Source organism: Nothoprocta perdicaria, unplaced genomic scaffold (genome assembly GCF_003342845.1).
Source record: "Nothoprocta perdicaria isolate Ctin4 unplaced genomic scaffold, notPer1 scaffold_63, whole genome shotgun sequence".
In the NCBI taxonomy this organism is placed as follows: Eukaryota; Metazoa; Chordata; class Aves; order Tinamiformes; family Tinamidae; genus Nothoprocta; species Nothoprocta perdicaria.
In genome coordinates, this window is record NW_020455899.1 from 1,420,444 (window position 1) to 1,437,257 (window position 16,814).

The 16,814-nt window shown below is 40.0% G+C and overlaps 1 protein-coding gene across 1 annotated transcript in view; it reads right to left on the reverse strand.

Annotated features, from left to right (window-relative positions):
• Positions 1–16,489, reverse strand: part of RAD23B (RAD23 homolog B, nucleotide excision repair protein) — a 30,876-nt gene extending 14,387 nt beyond the window's left edge. The window contains exons 1-4 of the mRNA XM_026049928.1: positions 16,381–16,489; positions 4,422–4,503; positions 1,744–1,823; positions 1–110 (exon numbers count right to left, since the gene is read on the reverse strand). The exon at positions 1–110 is cut by the window's left edge and continues 162 nt beyond it. Coding sequence (XP_025905713.1) covers positions 1–110; positions 1,744–1,823; positions 4,422–4,503; positions 16,381–16,446 — 338 coding nt within the window. The 5' untranslated portion in view covers positions 16,447–16,489. The remainder of the gene's footprint in view (positions 111–1,743; positions 1,824–4,421; positions 4,504–16,380) is intronic.
• Positions 16,490–16,814: the final 325 nt, after the last annotated feature.

The following is a 16,814-nucleotide window of genomic DNA, read 5'->3' on the forward strand; positions in this document are numbered from 1 at the left end:
GCCGGCGCTGGCGCCGCGGCGGGCGCTGCGGGCACAGAGCCCCCGGCCGTGGCGGCGCTTGGCTGCGGCGCTGCCGCCAGCGTCTGCGTTGGGGCGGCTGCTGCTTTGGGCTGCGAGAGGACGGGAGAAGTCAGCAAACGCGCGGCGCTGCCCCAGCGAGGCCTTCTACTGTCACTGTGCTGGCTACGCAACGTTAACAACATCCATGTTTGGCCCTGGGGCCTCTACATCAAGCTCAACAAAAATACCTGGGAGACAACCTAAGTCTACAATGTCCTGCGTTACATTTAAAATACTTGTTTACACGCCTAAGCATTCACTCTATATGAATACGAAATGAAATCTACAAAAAAAATCCAAACATTTATAGAATAAAACACTAAATACCCTCCAAAATCTTGTTTTATAAAAGCACGTCTTTCCAGACAAAAATAAAAGAGCTGTCAAAAGGCATCTAACAAGTGTAACAAGCATAACATTTTCTCATCATTCAGATTCAAAAACATGATAAAGGCAATTTTATAATAAGACAGAAATCATGTTTTGTTACAAATATTTTTTTTTCAAAATGAAATACTGAAAACTAGGACTAAAAATTAGAAACTCAACCTTCGACAAGTTTCACTTACGCTCTCCTCATATATCAAGCTCAGTGTAATTGGATTTACACATACTTAAGTTTTGTACAGGGCCTCAAAATTCCAGAAGAATCAAGGATTATCAAATCAAYACCAACAAATTTAGACTTGTTAATGCAAGCATATAATTGTGATTTCRTCTTCACTGTTAAAATGTGAATTCTGCCTGGATATAGAACTGAAGCCATATATAGAAGTTATACTTTTCAGAATGTATGTAACAACTTATGGTTAAAGTATTTAGTTAAGTATTGGAAAGCTGCAACACGGTTATCTGTGCATATTTATACAGTTTAGTCACTTCACTGCTTGTGCAACGAAAATAGCCACTTTAGTAAAATACAACTATTTATGCAAGATGAATCACTTTCTGAAAATATGTTTGCTCAAACTAGGAAAAAGGTCTTTCCGCCTTTTGTCTGAAAGGACAGCAAAGAGGTTGGGAATAAGCAACTTCCATTATGACAGCCAAAACAGAGAAGACAAAGAAGCACTTATAGAAAAGACTCAATGTCCACATAGTAYGAACATCAGAAAAAGTTAAGGGGTTCACTGCTTTGGCAGTCTTATCCAGAAAACAGTCAAGAAGAGGAAAACTAAGCTCAAAGACTTAAGTGTGCACAGCAATACATACATTGCAGAAGGCTGCCTTCAGCTCAAGAAACACCCCAGTTTTCTTATTTCACACATCGGTCCATAGCATTGAGGAACTACCTAATTCCTACACACAGGTCAGSTATTACATTTAGCAAGTTTTCAAGCATTCTGTAATGGAAAAGTAAAATCTCTGCTTTGAAATCCCATCCTTATTAGAAATTAGAATTAGAAATCCCTCCTGGCTCTAATGAGAAAAGTCTTGTTTCCTGAGTCCCAGTCTCTGGTTTGCCTGGAGGACTTAAAAGGTATAGGAGAAACTAGGGAGCCAACACCAGACAAAAGCAAAGGGCACCTGAACTACCTGTGTGCTTTGTCAGAAAGGCAACCTATAATTCCGAAGTTAATTTCACAGTTTTTTTTTTTTTTTTTTTTTCCTAGGAGGTATGCATTTACAATCATTAATCACAATGAGGAAAAGAAAATATTTTCAAAAATAAGGATCACTCACTTTTGTCACCATAACCACCACAAAGTTCTTCTCATCTATTTTGTATTCCTTAAGAGCTGTATCATCATTAAGGATTTTACCTAGCAAGTTAAACAGAGGCAAATTAGTAAAAGGTCATTTACCAGATGGTTAGACAATCCTCCTGGAAGTCATTCGCACAAAGTTCCAAAATTCATAAAAACAAGTTTTATGCAGATATATGAATATTAGTAACACCAGGAAATGTACTTTAGCCATGAAGCTTTGGCAGTTCATCTCTAAGTTTCTTCCTATGACATCTGTAGCATTTGCTGTTTGAAAGCAGTACCTTATCCCCAACAATATACTTGAATATCTTTCTGTAAAGTGTTGGATACATTTCACATCATTATTTTGAAAATTTATGTTTCTGTGTGGTCTTCTGTTAGCCTTCAAAATTTAGTAAATGACATCAAGTTCCCTGCAATTTACCAATAAATTTACCTGCAAGAACAAGCTTCTGACTTTGCACTTTTACTAATTTATACTTAACAGAAGGTAAAAGTGCTATGAAGAGCTAAAACTGTTTTCATAAAGAGCTGTCTTGGCAGAGGGATGAAAGAGAATGATCAGTCAAAATCAGAAACCGTTGTTTGCTACGCTACCAAATGTAATACTTATTAAGCAGAGACGGTATTGTAACAAAGTATGTTTGGCTAATTTATATGAGAATTTTAAAATATATTAAGCATAGGTATTTAAAAATATTAAATGTAGATATATATAAACACATATATATATACACACACACAGACATTATTTTGCAACTAACTACTGCACAATTTCTAATAGTAGAAGAAGAATTTTTAGAGAACCRTTCAAAATTGAAATAGAAGCATTTTCTGAAGGTGTACCCAAGGTTATTTCCCATTTCAAGGTTTAGATACACATTCTTACAGCCATGCTCAGCAGCAGTGGAATATACCTCGCAAACATAATCAGAAGGATGCACTTTGGTCCTGCTGACTGCAAGGAAAGGAAGCCATGCGCCCCCATCACGGCATGCAGAACACYAACGAGGTGGCACTGCCTCACTGCCCACTGCTTCTACCGGGCTCTTGCAGGTCAAGAGCTCTAGAACATGCCATGTTTACTGCTGTCATGTATGAGGTGGCACCTGACTCAGAACCCACAAAGACTCGCACTAATGTGGCTTAGAAGCACTTTGGAGAACGAGTTTGCATTTATTGACTGACATCCTATTTCCCGAGGACATGTCACTCCCAGGGTTCCTGCACACTACATTTATACCAGTAACAATACAACAGGTTCACATCACTGCTGATATATTTCTTTTTGCTTATTAAGCATTTTTAGTAATTTTAGTGGTATACTTTTCATCAGTTTGACTTGGAATATCATATTTAGTTCCACCAAACTATGAATATCTTCAACCTCATTCTAAATAMAGTAAAAATGCCACTAACACCCTCTTATTGTATCTCTTGTCATAAATAAAATGAGCATGGCYAAGTTATGGAAATATGAAACTCATGGCTAAGACCAGACTTCTATACTAAATCTTATTTCATATATTTTCTACATGCTTGCATTGATTATACAATGGTGAAGAAAAATTCTGTATTTTGAAAAGTACACTTCAGTCATAGTATGTAATCGCATCCTATTTTTTTGTTGTTGTTGTTTAAAAAAAAAATCAGACTGACTTGCTCATTTTCCTTCACTACGTAAGGGACTCTTCCCCTCATGGTCTTGATGTGCACGGCCTTCACTCAAAGGTAAGGGGAATAAAATTTGTTAAGAAGTGTAATTCTGAGGAGTTCCTACAAACAAGGAGAGATTTCTGACTTCCTCTCCAAGGACTGCTTGCCAGAAGTGGAGAAAAAAAATACAAGCTTGTTTACAAGAATCATACTGAAAAAGGGGAAAAAAAGCCAAATACCGCTTGAGAGGAAAAAGCAGCAGAGTTAAAAACAATCAATAAAACCAACAAAAACTCAGCAGGTTCCATGACAGTCCTGAGACAGAATCTTTTAAACCCAGAAATGAACTCTCATGAACGTGTGTATTCGTGACAAAATGGACTGGTCCGGTAGAAGTCAGTAAAAGAGACTGCGTAAGTACAAGTGAAATAATCGTGCATTTTTACACTGCATCTGACACAGCCTGTTTTTCACCTGCACATGGTATGTTTTTTCTAACCTCGGAGCTTTGCATTAGGACAAGTGGTTTTGTACAGGAAGAGACTGGGTGGTGAGGGGTTGTCTCAGTACACAGAGACTAACAAAGCAAATTGTTCCTCTCCCAGAAGAAAAAAATACTTTCTTTTTAATTCTCTGAGGCATATGGATGAATGTTTTGGACAAGACGAAACAAAAACAAAAGAGATGACCAAAATCATGGAAGTTGTTATTTCAAAAATCTTGACTTTTTGCTATAGCAGCTACACCTATTACATCTACCATACATAACCACAAATAAGGCTAATGGTAAGTCATGTTATCAGAACAACAATAAGAGAAACATGTTCAGCAATATTTCAAAAACTCCGATTCAAAAATAATAGTACCTACTTCCCAGTCAGTGATATTTTTCATTTGTTTGAGTTTCAGAGAAGGTTTAACACTCAAATCAGTGTTACAGAAATACAAGGAAAAAATATTGTCGAGTGAGACAGAGTATCTCAGAACACCCATTACCTGCATAGATTAGTTTTTGGCCAGACACTGGAAAAGCATCTTTCCCCCTTTCAGATTCAATCTTCTCCTTCAGTGCCTTCACCTAAAATCACAAAATTGGTCTTGTTAATTTAAAAGAGTTTTCACAACACAAACCTAATTAAGTAAACTTTGTTGTAATTAAGAAAAGCAGTGCTTCAGTCACATCCCAATTATACGGGAAACATTAGTTTCCCAAGAACGCCATTCTAGCAACTTCCCAGATCAATTTTTTTCACTCCCTGCATAGTCTCTCTTCTGCTTAATTTAACTAGATTACTATTTTTTTTTTCATGATAGCCTCCAAGTATAAGTTTTAACACAGTGAAAAGTAGGGAAATTTGAGCATAAAATGCTTTTGTCTGTTCACCTATTTCCTACCATGCTTTCTTTGGATGCTCTAAAAGAGTATTTCCAAGTGTTAAGCCATAAATTTTTACTACTTGTCAAAAAGCTTGACCTTTTAGTCCAAGTAAAATCTTCCATTCACTTGCCATACACATAGCAATGATGCTTCCTGCCTTCACTTCACTCTAACTGATACTAAAACCCTAGTGCTCAGTATCTTCCTTTGTTTCCTTCTTCCTCTCCCTGTTCCTCTCAGATTTAAATTTATCAGTTTATCAGTCTCTTTCCCAGGCTTATTCTTTCAAAGTCTGGGAGTTTTAAAAGAGATGAATCCAACCATGATATTTATGAAGGTGCCGTGACTAGTGTGAAAACAAGTAATTCTGCAGAAGGCAACATCCTTTCCAGGCCTACACCTGACTTCAGCAATCAGACAACTGACCCCAGCAGGGCTACAGAGGGTGATTTAACATCTCGAAGGAGCCAGAACACAAGAACATTGTTGTCTATGGGACAAGTCTGAAATAAAAGGCCACTTTCTTTTTTCTTGACAGCTGTAGAAAGCTGTAGCTCTTGGTATGGGTCAGCCTGCAGCTGACCAGCTGCCTCTGTAGCAAAACTAACAACAGTTCACAATATTCCTAGCACCTTCATAAGGGAAAAGTTTTAACTTAATATGAACAAATTGCCAATAGTACCATCCTTCCCAAGCACTTACTTTAAAACAATCAGTTCTGTCACTGGATTTACACTCATTCAAACGCTCAAAAATAATCTTTCTTTGAAAACAGAAAATCTAAATTGTCATTTCTTCCCATTCAGTATTTAGGGATATAATTCACCGTATCAYTGCAAGGTCAGCTTAGGCCACACACATACAATCAAATGACTATTATTTTTAAAGAATTAGATATATCAAGCATCTCCAGGAAATAACCCGCTCCCACTCAGACAAATTAACCCCAGAATGAGTTAGGTTAAAATCTGTCATGTTTTCAAATCCTACCCCTTAACACAGAGCTTACCTATTCACGTACATACATATTTGTACTAATCACTTAATGGTAATGTTTCAGAGCTTGTCCTTTTATTGGCACTGCCCACAACATCTGCCACAAATATATAACAAATCCTGCAATATGATCAGTACATATAATCTGTTTTGATGGAAATAACTGAGATGTGTTTCATGTTTACTGCGCTCTGTCAAGCTATTGTGTTCAGATGCCTATTGGCTTTTACTTTGAGTTCTATTACAGTTACAATCTCCCTGCAAGGAACATAAAGCAAAATCCCTCTCACATATAAATAAGCTCTAACAGATAAATTGTGGTGTAGACTAGGACAGACTAAACATATGCATTAACTACTATGCAATAATTGGATCATGTGAAGACTTTCAGATATTTATTGCAGTAAAATTTTGGCAACCAAATTCCAACTGTCTCTTYGCATTTGTTATCCACCTCTTGAGCAGTGTTTCCCCATGTGAGATTGTCATTTATACACTGCAAGTGATGTGGAGCACTATCTGCCTTCAAAACATTCTGTGTTAGTCCACAACAGACTTCCCTCCTGCCTGCAGGCGGTTCCAGGTGTACTGAAGCTCTCTCTAGGKAAAGGCAAACTGCAGTTTATACTCAGAGGCCAGAAGAACTGAGAAAAACACAACTGATGTGAGGACGGTAGAGTATCAAGCAGCATTCTGACATCACTTCAAGTTCATACTGCAGTTTTAGCATATTTGGTACCGCTGCTGAAGGCAGGAATTAGCTCACACAAACATACAGCTCATATGAAAACACTATGGTATTTTTGCTCTCTGTGAGGATACTGAAGGATGAATGGAGTGAAGCAGCCACCCCCTAGAATTTCCAGCTCTTTGACTGCACCACACAGATGACCACACAAATCTTGGTTGGTTTGCAATAGTTGATGGACCATATGAGCTGCAACCAGCATCAACTAAGGTGCTATCGGGACATAGCCAGGCACCTGAGATACCAAAGATGTGCCTTTACATTTCTACAGCAGCAATGACAAGCACGCACTGATGTTTTTGTGACTTCTTACAGTTTTCCCTCAGCACATCAACACTCAAGATGAAAGGGGCACCACACTGTTTTATAACTTTATGGATTTTCCAGTTTCRTTTAATAAGAACAAGACCAGCTTCAACTACACAGAGCTTCTGCTGGCCTGTATGAAGTGGGAGCTGGTGCTAACCTCCATATATGCTACTAACACACTCCTCCAAAAGTACTGCTTACACTTCCCACTTGACTCCCAACCCTGAGTTAGGAACTCTCAGGTTCCACAAGATGACACAGGGGCAAATTTAGTAGGTGTCGTCAGCCACCTCAGCCTCACAGATACTCATCACACAGCACTACAACTATGCAATCTCCTTCTCACAGTCCTAAAACCTACTTTGGATCCGTCGCTGACACCGTTTTTACTAGTGCTGTGATTTACATCAGGCCAGACTAAGTGCACACATTAATTACTACACAGTAATTAGACCCATGCGGTGGAGCCTGGATGTTTATTGTCTCCCAGAGGGTGACTAATGATGCCGAGAGCACTACAACGCTGCAGAAAAGCAGTTGTCTCTATTGCTCCCTTTCCCAGCTGACAAAAGCAGCGGTGCCAGTGGTGAAGAGGAGCAGTTGCCGAGCACACATTTGTGGAGGTGCCACCTCAATGCCAGGCATCCCCGGAGCTCCTCTGTGCTCTGGTTTTGACAAGGTGATGTGTCTCACCTAGTTTASGCAGAGGTGAGTGAAACTTAGGACAGGCAGAGCATCTTCCTGACCAGTTGAGAGCAGTCCAGGATGCTGCTCCATGATCAGCAACTGTAACTTCTGTGCTGATTCCACCAATCGTGCATTTTTCATCACATCCATCTAATTGTGTTTTTTCTAAAAGAAATGACACCTACAACAACTACACAGCAACACAATATGAGACAATGGCCTAATTACCTGAGTGAGATCAATCRGTCAGATGCTAAACAACAGCTTCAAATTGAATGTCAATTGAAGGGCTCGCAGAGAAATAGGAATATTAAAACATTAATCATAAGAAGTCATATATGTTAAGAGAACTGAATGTAAAACCAAACTAAAGAAGTGACATATCTTTGACTAAAACAAGCCAAAACAACCTATCATGACTGGTTGCCTAGAGGAATTTTATATATATATATATATATATATATATTTATATATATATAAAATATATATATATAAATTATATATATATATAAAATTTCTCTAGGCAACAAATCTCTCTGTATATATATATATACACACAATTAAAAATGGAAATGTTAAAGAAACAAGTCCAGTTTTCAACACTGGTTATGTACATTCTCAGAGCATACACTGCAATCAACTTAAGAACAGACGATAACTTCAAACACAATCTAATTCAGTCCTCAGACACATTTCTTCAGCTGATATTACACACACATCTAAATAAAACTTAAGCTTAAAATAGTTCAAATAATCTGCACCAGCATTCTAACTATACATGCATACACTGTTATTTGCAAAAGTAAAGATGATTAACTTTGCTCTCTCGTTTAAACAGAATTTCATGGTAGTCTAAAACCAAACTGTTGCCAGGGACATTTATTGTGTTCCTCTGACTAAGAGTAACTTAAAAGAACATGAACAGATCATTCAAATTTTAAATTAAGAAATTATGTAATGTGGCTCAATTTGTTCCAGTAAAACAGAACATGCATAAAATACACAATACAAGAATCTCCAYCACATCTCAAATGGGTTCATTTAAGTAGTTATTTCAATTACTATTTTCATTTACATTATTTATTGAAAAGTCAAAAAAAGGTTTGTACAATTTAAAAATGTAATATTGTTTGTAGCGCAATGTAAAAGTTTGTAAAATTAAAATATGTACAACTAAAAAAAGTATTTCAAGGATTCATTGACTGAAACAATCACATCCATTCAAGGTATAAATCAAAAAAAAAAAAAAAAAAGAAAAAGTTTAAAACTCCTATAGCTCAATATGTGAAAGAATTCATTCTGCTACACATGTAAGTGTTCTGCCACGAGAGGCACAAGTTCAAAAAACACTCAGGCTAAAATTAGTTTCTGCAAACAGTGTCTGTCTGTTCTTTTGGCTTTCATGCTGCCTAACCTGAGAGACCAGACACACTTCACCTGCAGGAGATGTTTCAGTTATTATAATTAAAAAGTATTAGGTAGCATGTGATACACCAAATTTACCAATGACCTGCTAGTGACAGACAAACTTGCTTTGCACTTCTAAACAGAAAGGCTGAAGAGTTGATAGTCACTAATGAAAATATAACCAAACCATTGATTTAACCAGCAGGAAAGAATGAATGAATAAGAGAAAAAAAAATTATTTTCAGAGAAAAATGGAAGCATTCACAATGCTCTTTGGAAAGAAACGCCTTCCAGCTAGCAGCATGATAAGCTGTTGTTTACAGCAGTTTCTTAAGCTTTGCCTCTGGCAAACCAGGTCTCCTAAGTATCAAGATCCCCCAGACACCAGTAACACCATGAGCTCAAGGTTACGTGAAACTATTTTTGGTAAGCAAGTTCAGACAGCCGATTTGATGATTTTGGAAAGCAATTTAAATACGCAGTCACTTCTCTTCATCCACAACACTGTAACATGTTTTTCCTGACTAAAAAATGGCATACATATAAATTAAACCTCCAAGCTACCTGGCTTAACTCCACTTAATTAGAGTTTAAAATATATTTCAGTCCTAAATTTCTCATTTTTCTTTTGTTCTAATAAATAGGGAAGGAAAGAGATATCACATATACTATAGGATAACACATTTAAGGATAAATATCAACTTATGTGTAAATAACCTAACGATTCAAAAAAAAAAAAAAAAAAAAACCCTAAATAAACCACTGCCCTAAAACAAACTGGTAGATTCACTTGCACCCTATATAAATGAAGATCTGCAGCTCTTCCTGTTATTCAGAGTCTACACTCTGCACACTTTGCTCAAGAACAAGACATCATGCAACACATTCTTCTGAGCCACAGCTCACCAATTCATAAACTAAAAAACTGAGATGTTCCAAATACGTATCAGACCTGACAAGTCCAACCCCAGACATATCTGACGTGACCAACACCTAGACAGGCAGTTCCTTGTAGCTGAGCATGCTAAGCAAACTGCCACATTCCCTCTCACATGAGTGTTCACTTCTCCCTTTAAAATATGCTAAAAAGAGTTCCCTGGAAAAGGAAAGAAAAGGAAAATTTTCATACAAATCCCTATTTCTTGATTCCAAATAAAATAAGCAGGAAACAGTACAATTCTGACAGTTTTCTGAATGTGCAATACAATAAAGGCACATCCCTGAATTTCTTAAAATCGAAGGATAAGCTGAATACAGAGCTGAAGTGAACCCCTTTTGGAACCGTCATGTACTCGCCCCATAAATTTTATTACCTGTGGGATCTGATCCATCTTCATCCAACAGCTAGTAAGGTTTTTTTGCTCCTACTCCAACTATAAAGCTGCTTCTGATGTTAGAAGCCCTTTCATAATTTCCAGACTAAATTAATCCGTAGGCTGCTACCGCTCATCTGTTCCTATGCCAGTGCTATATTTTAGGCATGAACAGCTTTTCTCCCTTCCGTGGAACCTGCCACTGTAAACATTTATACAGCACTACTGAATTCTCCTCTCAGCTTGTGAGCTGAGCTGGTCAGGCCCCTTTAGCTGCTTCTCRTACAGCAGTGTCAGGATCATCCTAGCACTTGTTTCTTCTACCTCTTCCTTACCCTAGCGGAAATCCCTCCACGCTGGAGGCAGGTACCAAGCACCTGTGCAGCACTGTGACACCCCAACTCTGACTGGAAATTCCAGGATTGAACTACGAAGATTCATCTATTAATGAATCCAAGTAGTGAAGCTATGCTGCTTATGACAGCCACTTCCAACACAAGGCCTTGATATCAAGACAATCAAGTCAAACCTTTAACTTTGTATTCCTTTTTCCAACATGTTTCTATCTCCTTGGTACTCAAACATCATACAATTATTACCAAATTATTAAAAAATATATGTATAAAAAGATTGATCCTAACATGTACATACTTTCACAACCAGCCCACCTACACTGCTTTTTCCTTTAATTTGAACAATGGGAGTGTTTAAATCCGTGGTGCGAGCCCACTATTCCTCTACAACAGACTATCAGGTTTCTCCCAGCACTGGAGCAGGAAAGGAGCCATTCCTTCAGGTAGAGCTGTCAGTCCAAGGCATGAAAGCTCGCAAGTCTCTTGTGCAAAGGGCTTGGCTCTCCTCCCCCTGCCCCATGAGGGTATGCGAGAGAGTAGCAGACTAAACATTTTTGTTTGGACTTTACATTTAATATTCCAAACTTTTCACTCCCTCTGCCCTTGAGAACATGTTTCCCATACACTACACTACACCAGGCTGATAGTGCTCAAAATCAGCCTTGAATTGTGCAGTTATATTAGATAAGCCAGCTAATAAAGAAAAACTATTTTACTGTCCTTAATATAATTCAATAACTACCAATAATTTAATGGTGAATATTTTGCAAATCACTGGGGTATCCAAGGTAAAAGATACCAATGGCCTATATAACTGCTTTATAATAGCTTTGTTAATAAGAACACATTTAGTTCCAGCTACCTCTACAAATATTAAAAGCAGGGTTCGGGGGAAGAAGTCTACACATACAATAGTAACTGACACTACGTTCCCCAGTGGAATGCAGCTTTTAACAAGGAGACCACCTTCACTGTTGAATTAACAGATTATTGCCTTTTTCAAGTCCCAGAGACCTAACAGATACAGTAATTAAGAAAAATCACAGAAGAAGAAACGTCCTATGAATACAGTCAAGCTTGCTAGCTTAGCAAGCAGTCAAAAGAGCTAGAGTTAACACTCCATGGCATTTAAGGGAATTATCTTTGCATTTAAAAACAAACACTGCAGACGGTAGAAAAAAGCTCCTGCACTTACAGTCTGTGTTTACGATGCTGAAGTTTGTATACAAAGACAGAAGCAGCACGGACTGGTAAACAGATAAGCAGTCTAGAATTTGCAGTGTACAAATCTAAATTTAGCTTTGACATTTACTCCTGAGCAATTACCCCCACCTTTCTAATTTCCCCTCCAAAACTGGTCTCATTCACATAGGTGAAGTTTATCAGTGCAGCAACTGCCATTATGTATTGCCCAAAGATTAACAAAAGGAATTTCTGACCTCACAGCTGGTTTCTAGGCACTTCTACCCCACATTTCCAAGGGGGTCTAAATTCTGCTTGTTTAAATGTGGAAACACCAGGATCAATTTTATGAAGCTAAACGGTGGCTGAAAGGGCTGCACAGATTAGATCTGTAGTAATATGTGAGAGCTAATGTGTTTTGGCACAAAGTAGACTCTAACACAGCAGGGAAATAAAAACAAAAACACACACAGTTGTCTGTGCATTTCTAGTACAGAAGAAAGATCGCATCTGATAGCTCTTAGTACTCTCTCTGAGCCCACAATGGCTTCTCTTTAGGAGAAAGCTTATACTCTTAAGTGGTGAATTTGCATGATAATGCTTATTAACTTAACCGAAACCCTGCAGCACCTTCAAATATCATTTTTTAAGCATAAGGCTTTTCCTCACACACTGCTTCAAAAAAGACATCAAAAGCAGAATCCAGGTTTCAAACACAAGAAGAGCTGCCATACAAGTCAACTTATAAACATTATAAAGAATTATAAACAACATTGTTTTAAAAAAAAGTTCCAAAAATATTTTTTCTAATGCTAGGCACCTACAAACAAGCTTATCTAGGTACGCCATCACAGTTTTCAGCATTGTTCATAAACAATAATTTTGTTTATATTCTGTTTTTTGCCAACAAACACCAAGAGGAGGTTTGAAGGACAGACATATAAGTGGGGGAGAGGACGCATTTTAGCCTCATCTTTCTTCGTTTCCTTGACTCTGTCATGCCTCAGATCCAAAGAGCAGGAACGACAGAGAAAGGTTCGGGCAGAGTCAGTCAATTTTTGCTACTTTATACCATGCTCCTACCCATCATGCTTACAGCACCACAGGCCCATTTATCCTCTTTCCKCCGTCATTTGATGCTACCTGCCGAGCAGAACGCAATACCCGGAGAGCCTGCAAGGACTCCCGAATGGCCCTAGCTACACTTCAGCTGCAATGTAAAGGTGTTGTTACAGATAAAACGARTAAGGACATTACAAAATAAACTAGTTGCAAACTTAAGATCATAGAGCTACTGCATTTAAAAAAAAAWCATGTAAAAATCATGCTCTTAACATGAATAAAGCTAGCTGTATTTAAAGCTCACACTCCCTTAACTTCTGCTTTATGAAGTTTTATAGAATATGTATCATCCTCCCCCAAATTCTCTGGAAGTTAGGACTGGAACAYTCATTTGAATTTAAGGGGAATATTTCTGCAGACGTGAAAGCSTAGATCTCTTCAGCCAAGAAGTCAAGCAGTAAAGCAACTTCTSTGACTCGTAAAGTGCAAATCTAACCATAAGACAAGATGGGGGATGGGAAGGGAAGCAGAGACTAGCTACAGAAACAAAGTATTTGCAGGAAAAAAAAAAAAGTTAGTAGAATAGGTCTATATAACTAGAAAACATTAATTTACAAATGTCGGTCTGTAAAGGAAAAGTGTAGGAAATAACAAAAAATTGCCATGGTCCTCTAGCAGTCTAAGCTACTGTTTTTGCAGAGTCATCTATCACATATCAAGCAGCAAGTACAAGCCCTGCAAGTTCACAGCTTTGCTGAGTGTGCATGTGCTTACACTCAAACAAAACACCAACAGATAAAATGCAACACAACAACCTCTGAGAGGAGCAGGAAAGAAGGGCTGAAACAAAAATATCAGGATTTAAGGACATGGAAAGCCATCTCTAGCCTAGAAGTATATTTCTGGATTTTGTAAATGATCACGAGGGCCCTTCTCTTCCAAGTAACCACTGAGAATACCAACTCTCAGGGAAACATAAAAATAATCCTCTTATCATAAACTGCTGCTGCATTAACAAGTGCTGAAATTCATGCAGGGGGGAGGTAGTCAGCCTAAGTTCACACTTTCTTGTAAATTAAAAGCCTCATAAGGTCAGACCTTAGCATTTCTGAACACAGCAATATTCCCTAGCTACTGCGAAACTGTTACAAAAAGTCAATTCTTCTCGAAAAGAGAGGAAAGCAAACCTAAAATATCCATTATTTTTATATCAGTTATGTATTATTGCAAACTAATAAGAAAAAATTCACTTTCTTACTCCTTACAATGTACTACATTAGATGAAGAATTGTGTTAACCTTTAAGCTTCAGCAGACATGATCAGATCAGTGGTTATGTTTCTTAACAAAAGCCCATAGCTAGATCTAGAAAGAAACACAACGTAATGACAGGCAGGTTTTAAAACAAACCATCACTTGTTTCCATATACTTTCCTTGTTCCAGTCAGAAGAGGAATATATGAAAAGTATGCTTAAAAAGCATACTTAAAAAGCACACTTGAATAAATAAACGTTTTATTTTGGTTTCATTAGCCTTGGATTTATTCTCTATTTTGACAGCTAATCAAACTTCTGTGGGGTAGTTCACAGATAGTACCCTGGACACTCAGATTAAACTGGAATTATCTAACACCAGAATTTAATACTGCAAACAAAAGGTCCTCCAAAGAGAACTAAAACAAGCTGTTTCTTTATCACAGAACTCTCCCATACATCCATTAGAGACAATTTCCTTGGCCTGTACTGCTTTCTTATCGCTACAGAAGAGATAATTTTTTAAACCCTCTACATACCAGAAAAATGCACATTCTTTGCTAGGACATCTTCTTTCCAAAATATTTCCTTCAAAGTGATGTCATTTTTTTTTCTCTTTTTCTTTTTCTCTCTCTTTCTCTCTCTCCTGACCCTGAAGTATACCTATTCCAGCTGGAAAACCCAAACATAGGCTACTCCTCACTTTTACTTTATTGTAAATTCCTTGTATCGCTTCATCTTCTATTTGTTTTTGCTGGAACCCCTGTATTTTGTACATCTTACACTAGTATCTAGTCCAAAATCCCCAAGTTGAAAACCACAACCTCTCAACAGCTGGGGGATATTAGGTGCACATCCAAAAACCCCAGCACACATGCTCAACAGTAAACGCACATARATGAAGAATACACTGGAATGTATAGGAGGCCTTGCTTCCACAGGGAAGCTTCCTGTTGGCACTTAAAATAAGCAGGCATTTCCCCAGAGGGTGTAAGCACTATAACAGAACACCAAAAAGTGAAATCCACGCTGAAATGTGAAAATGACATGAAGTGGGACCTGTCAAAGGACCACCACTGTGGTGAATATTCCTTGTGTTCCTCTTCCCTTTGCGGAAGAGCAGAATATTACAGTTAACAGCACAGGGAAACTGAAAAAGAGAAAGGACTCACTCAAGGCGTGCATTTCACTTTATGTGTTAAGAACTTAACCTGTCCAGACAACTTTTCAGAAGTGTACTTCGTGGCTTTTTGTAGCGGTGAATGCAGCACAAACACCAGAATTACAAGCTCACATCACCACGCAGATGAGATGAGCAGCGGCAGATCTGCATCTGCTTCACACASTGCTTATTAATTACCTGCTTCTAAGGCAGAGCGTAACTTACTGCCTCGCTGGCAGCCAGCACGAGGAGGACGAGCTGAATTTCCACGGCAGGTGAATGCTGTGGTTCACCCTGCACAAGGCTGAGAGCACTGAGAGCTCTGCTCCCAAAACCAGGTTCATTACAACCCACTTCCTAGTGAGCAACGTGAAACCCCAGGCCTTTTCCCCCAGACTTAACAAACTCCATCGCTGTTGGTGAAGCTCGCTTACCCTGCAGCAGGGCTGCCTCTGGTCCTGTTTAATCAGCCMAAATCCATCAGCCCTCACCCAAAGGCTCCACAAAACGCAAACTTCAAGCCGAATACCTACCCGTTAAAAACACCCCCGCAGGCCCTGATCTCAAAACACAGCGAGATACCAACCAAAGCTAACGCTRCTATCAAAACGCGTCCCCAGCTACGAAATCCAACCAGGTGCTAAAGCAGGAAAATAAAATACAACACAAAGTGCTGATGTAAAAGCTGCAAAACAGGAACATGACGGCTTAATTATAGCGAAGCGGGCCGCTTCACTCTGACACGAAAGCACATTTACAACAAATATATATACATATAGTATATAGTATATAGAGTATAGCATTAAGAGACCGTATAGCTGTATATAGTACGGTGCACGGCACAGATACACATGCTGATATGTAAGTACACAGCACAGCGGGGCGGGCAGGCCCCAGCGCCGCGGGAGAAGCTGCTGGAAGGACGCGAGGCCGCGCGCGAGCAACAAGTCCCGGGCCTGGCAGCCGGGCCCCCCCGCTCGGAGCCGGGACCCGCTCCCCAGGCCGGGCCGGAACCGCCGAGCAGGGGGCGCCGCGCGGCCGCCCCCGCCCCCCGCCGCGGCCTCCGCGGAGCGGGAGGGCCCGGGGGTCCGGGCGGCCGCCGCACCGTGAGCTCGGGGTCGATGTCGATGCGGAAGGTCTGCTGCTGCAGCGTCTTCAGCGTGATCTGCATGGCGCCGCCGGGCCGGGCCAGGCCGCGCCGCCCGCGGCGCTCGCTCCTGCTGCTGCCGCCGCCGCCGCCGCCGCGCGCGTCCCCGGAGCGGGGCGGAGGGAGCGCCGCGCATGCGCGGGGCGGCGGCGCCGTTGGGCGGAGGGCGGGGCGCCGTGACGACATGGCTCGCGGCGCGGACACGCGGGCCGCACTGCGCACGCGCCGCCGGGCACCGGCGGGGGGCGGGGTGGGGCGCACGCGGGAGCCGTTGGGGCCGTTGGGCCCGTGGCGCGCATGACAGAGCCCGTTGTAGGGCGCTAAGCAGGGCCGTGTRCCTCTCTGGGCAGTCGCAAAGCTGCTGTTAGGTGCCTATGGCTGTGGAAAGGTGG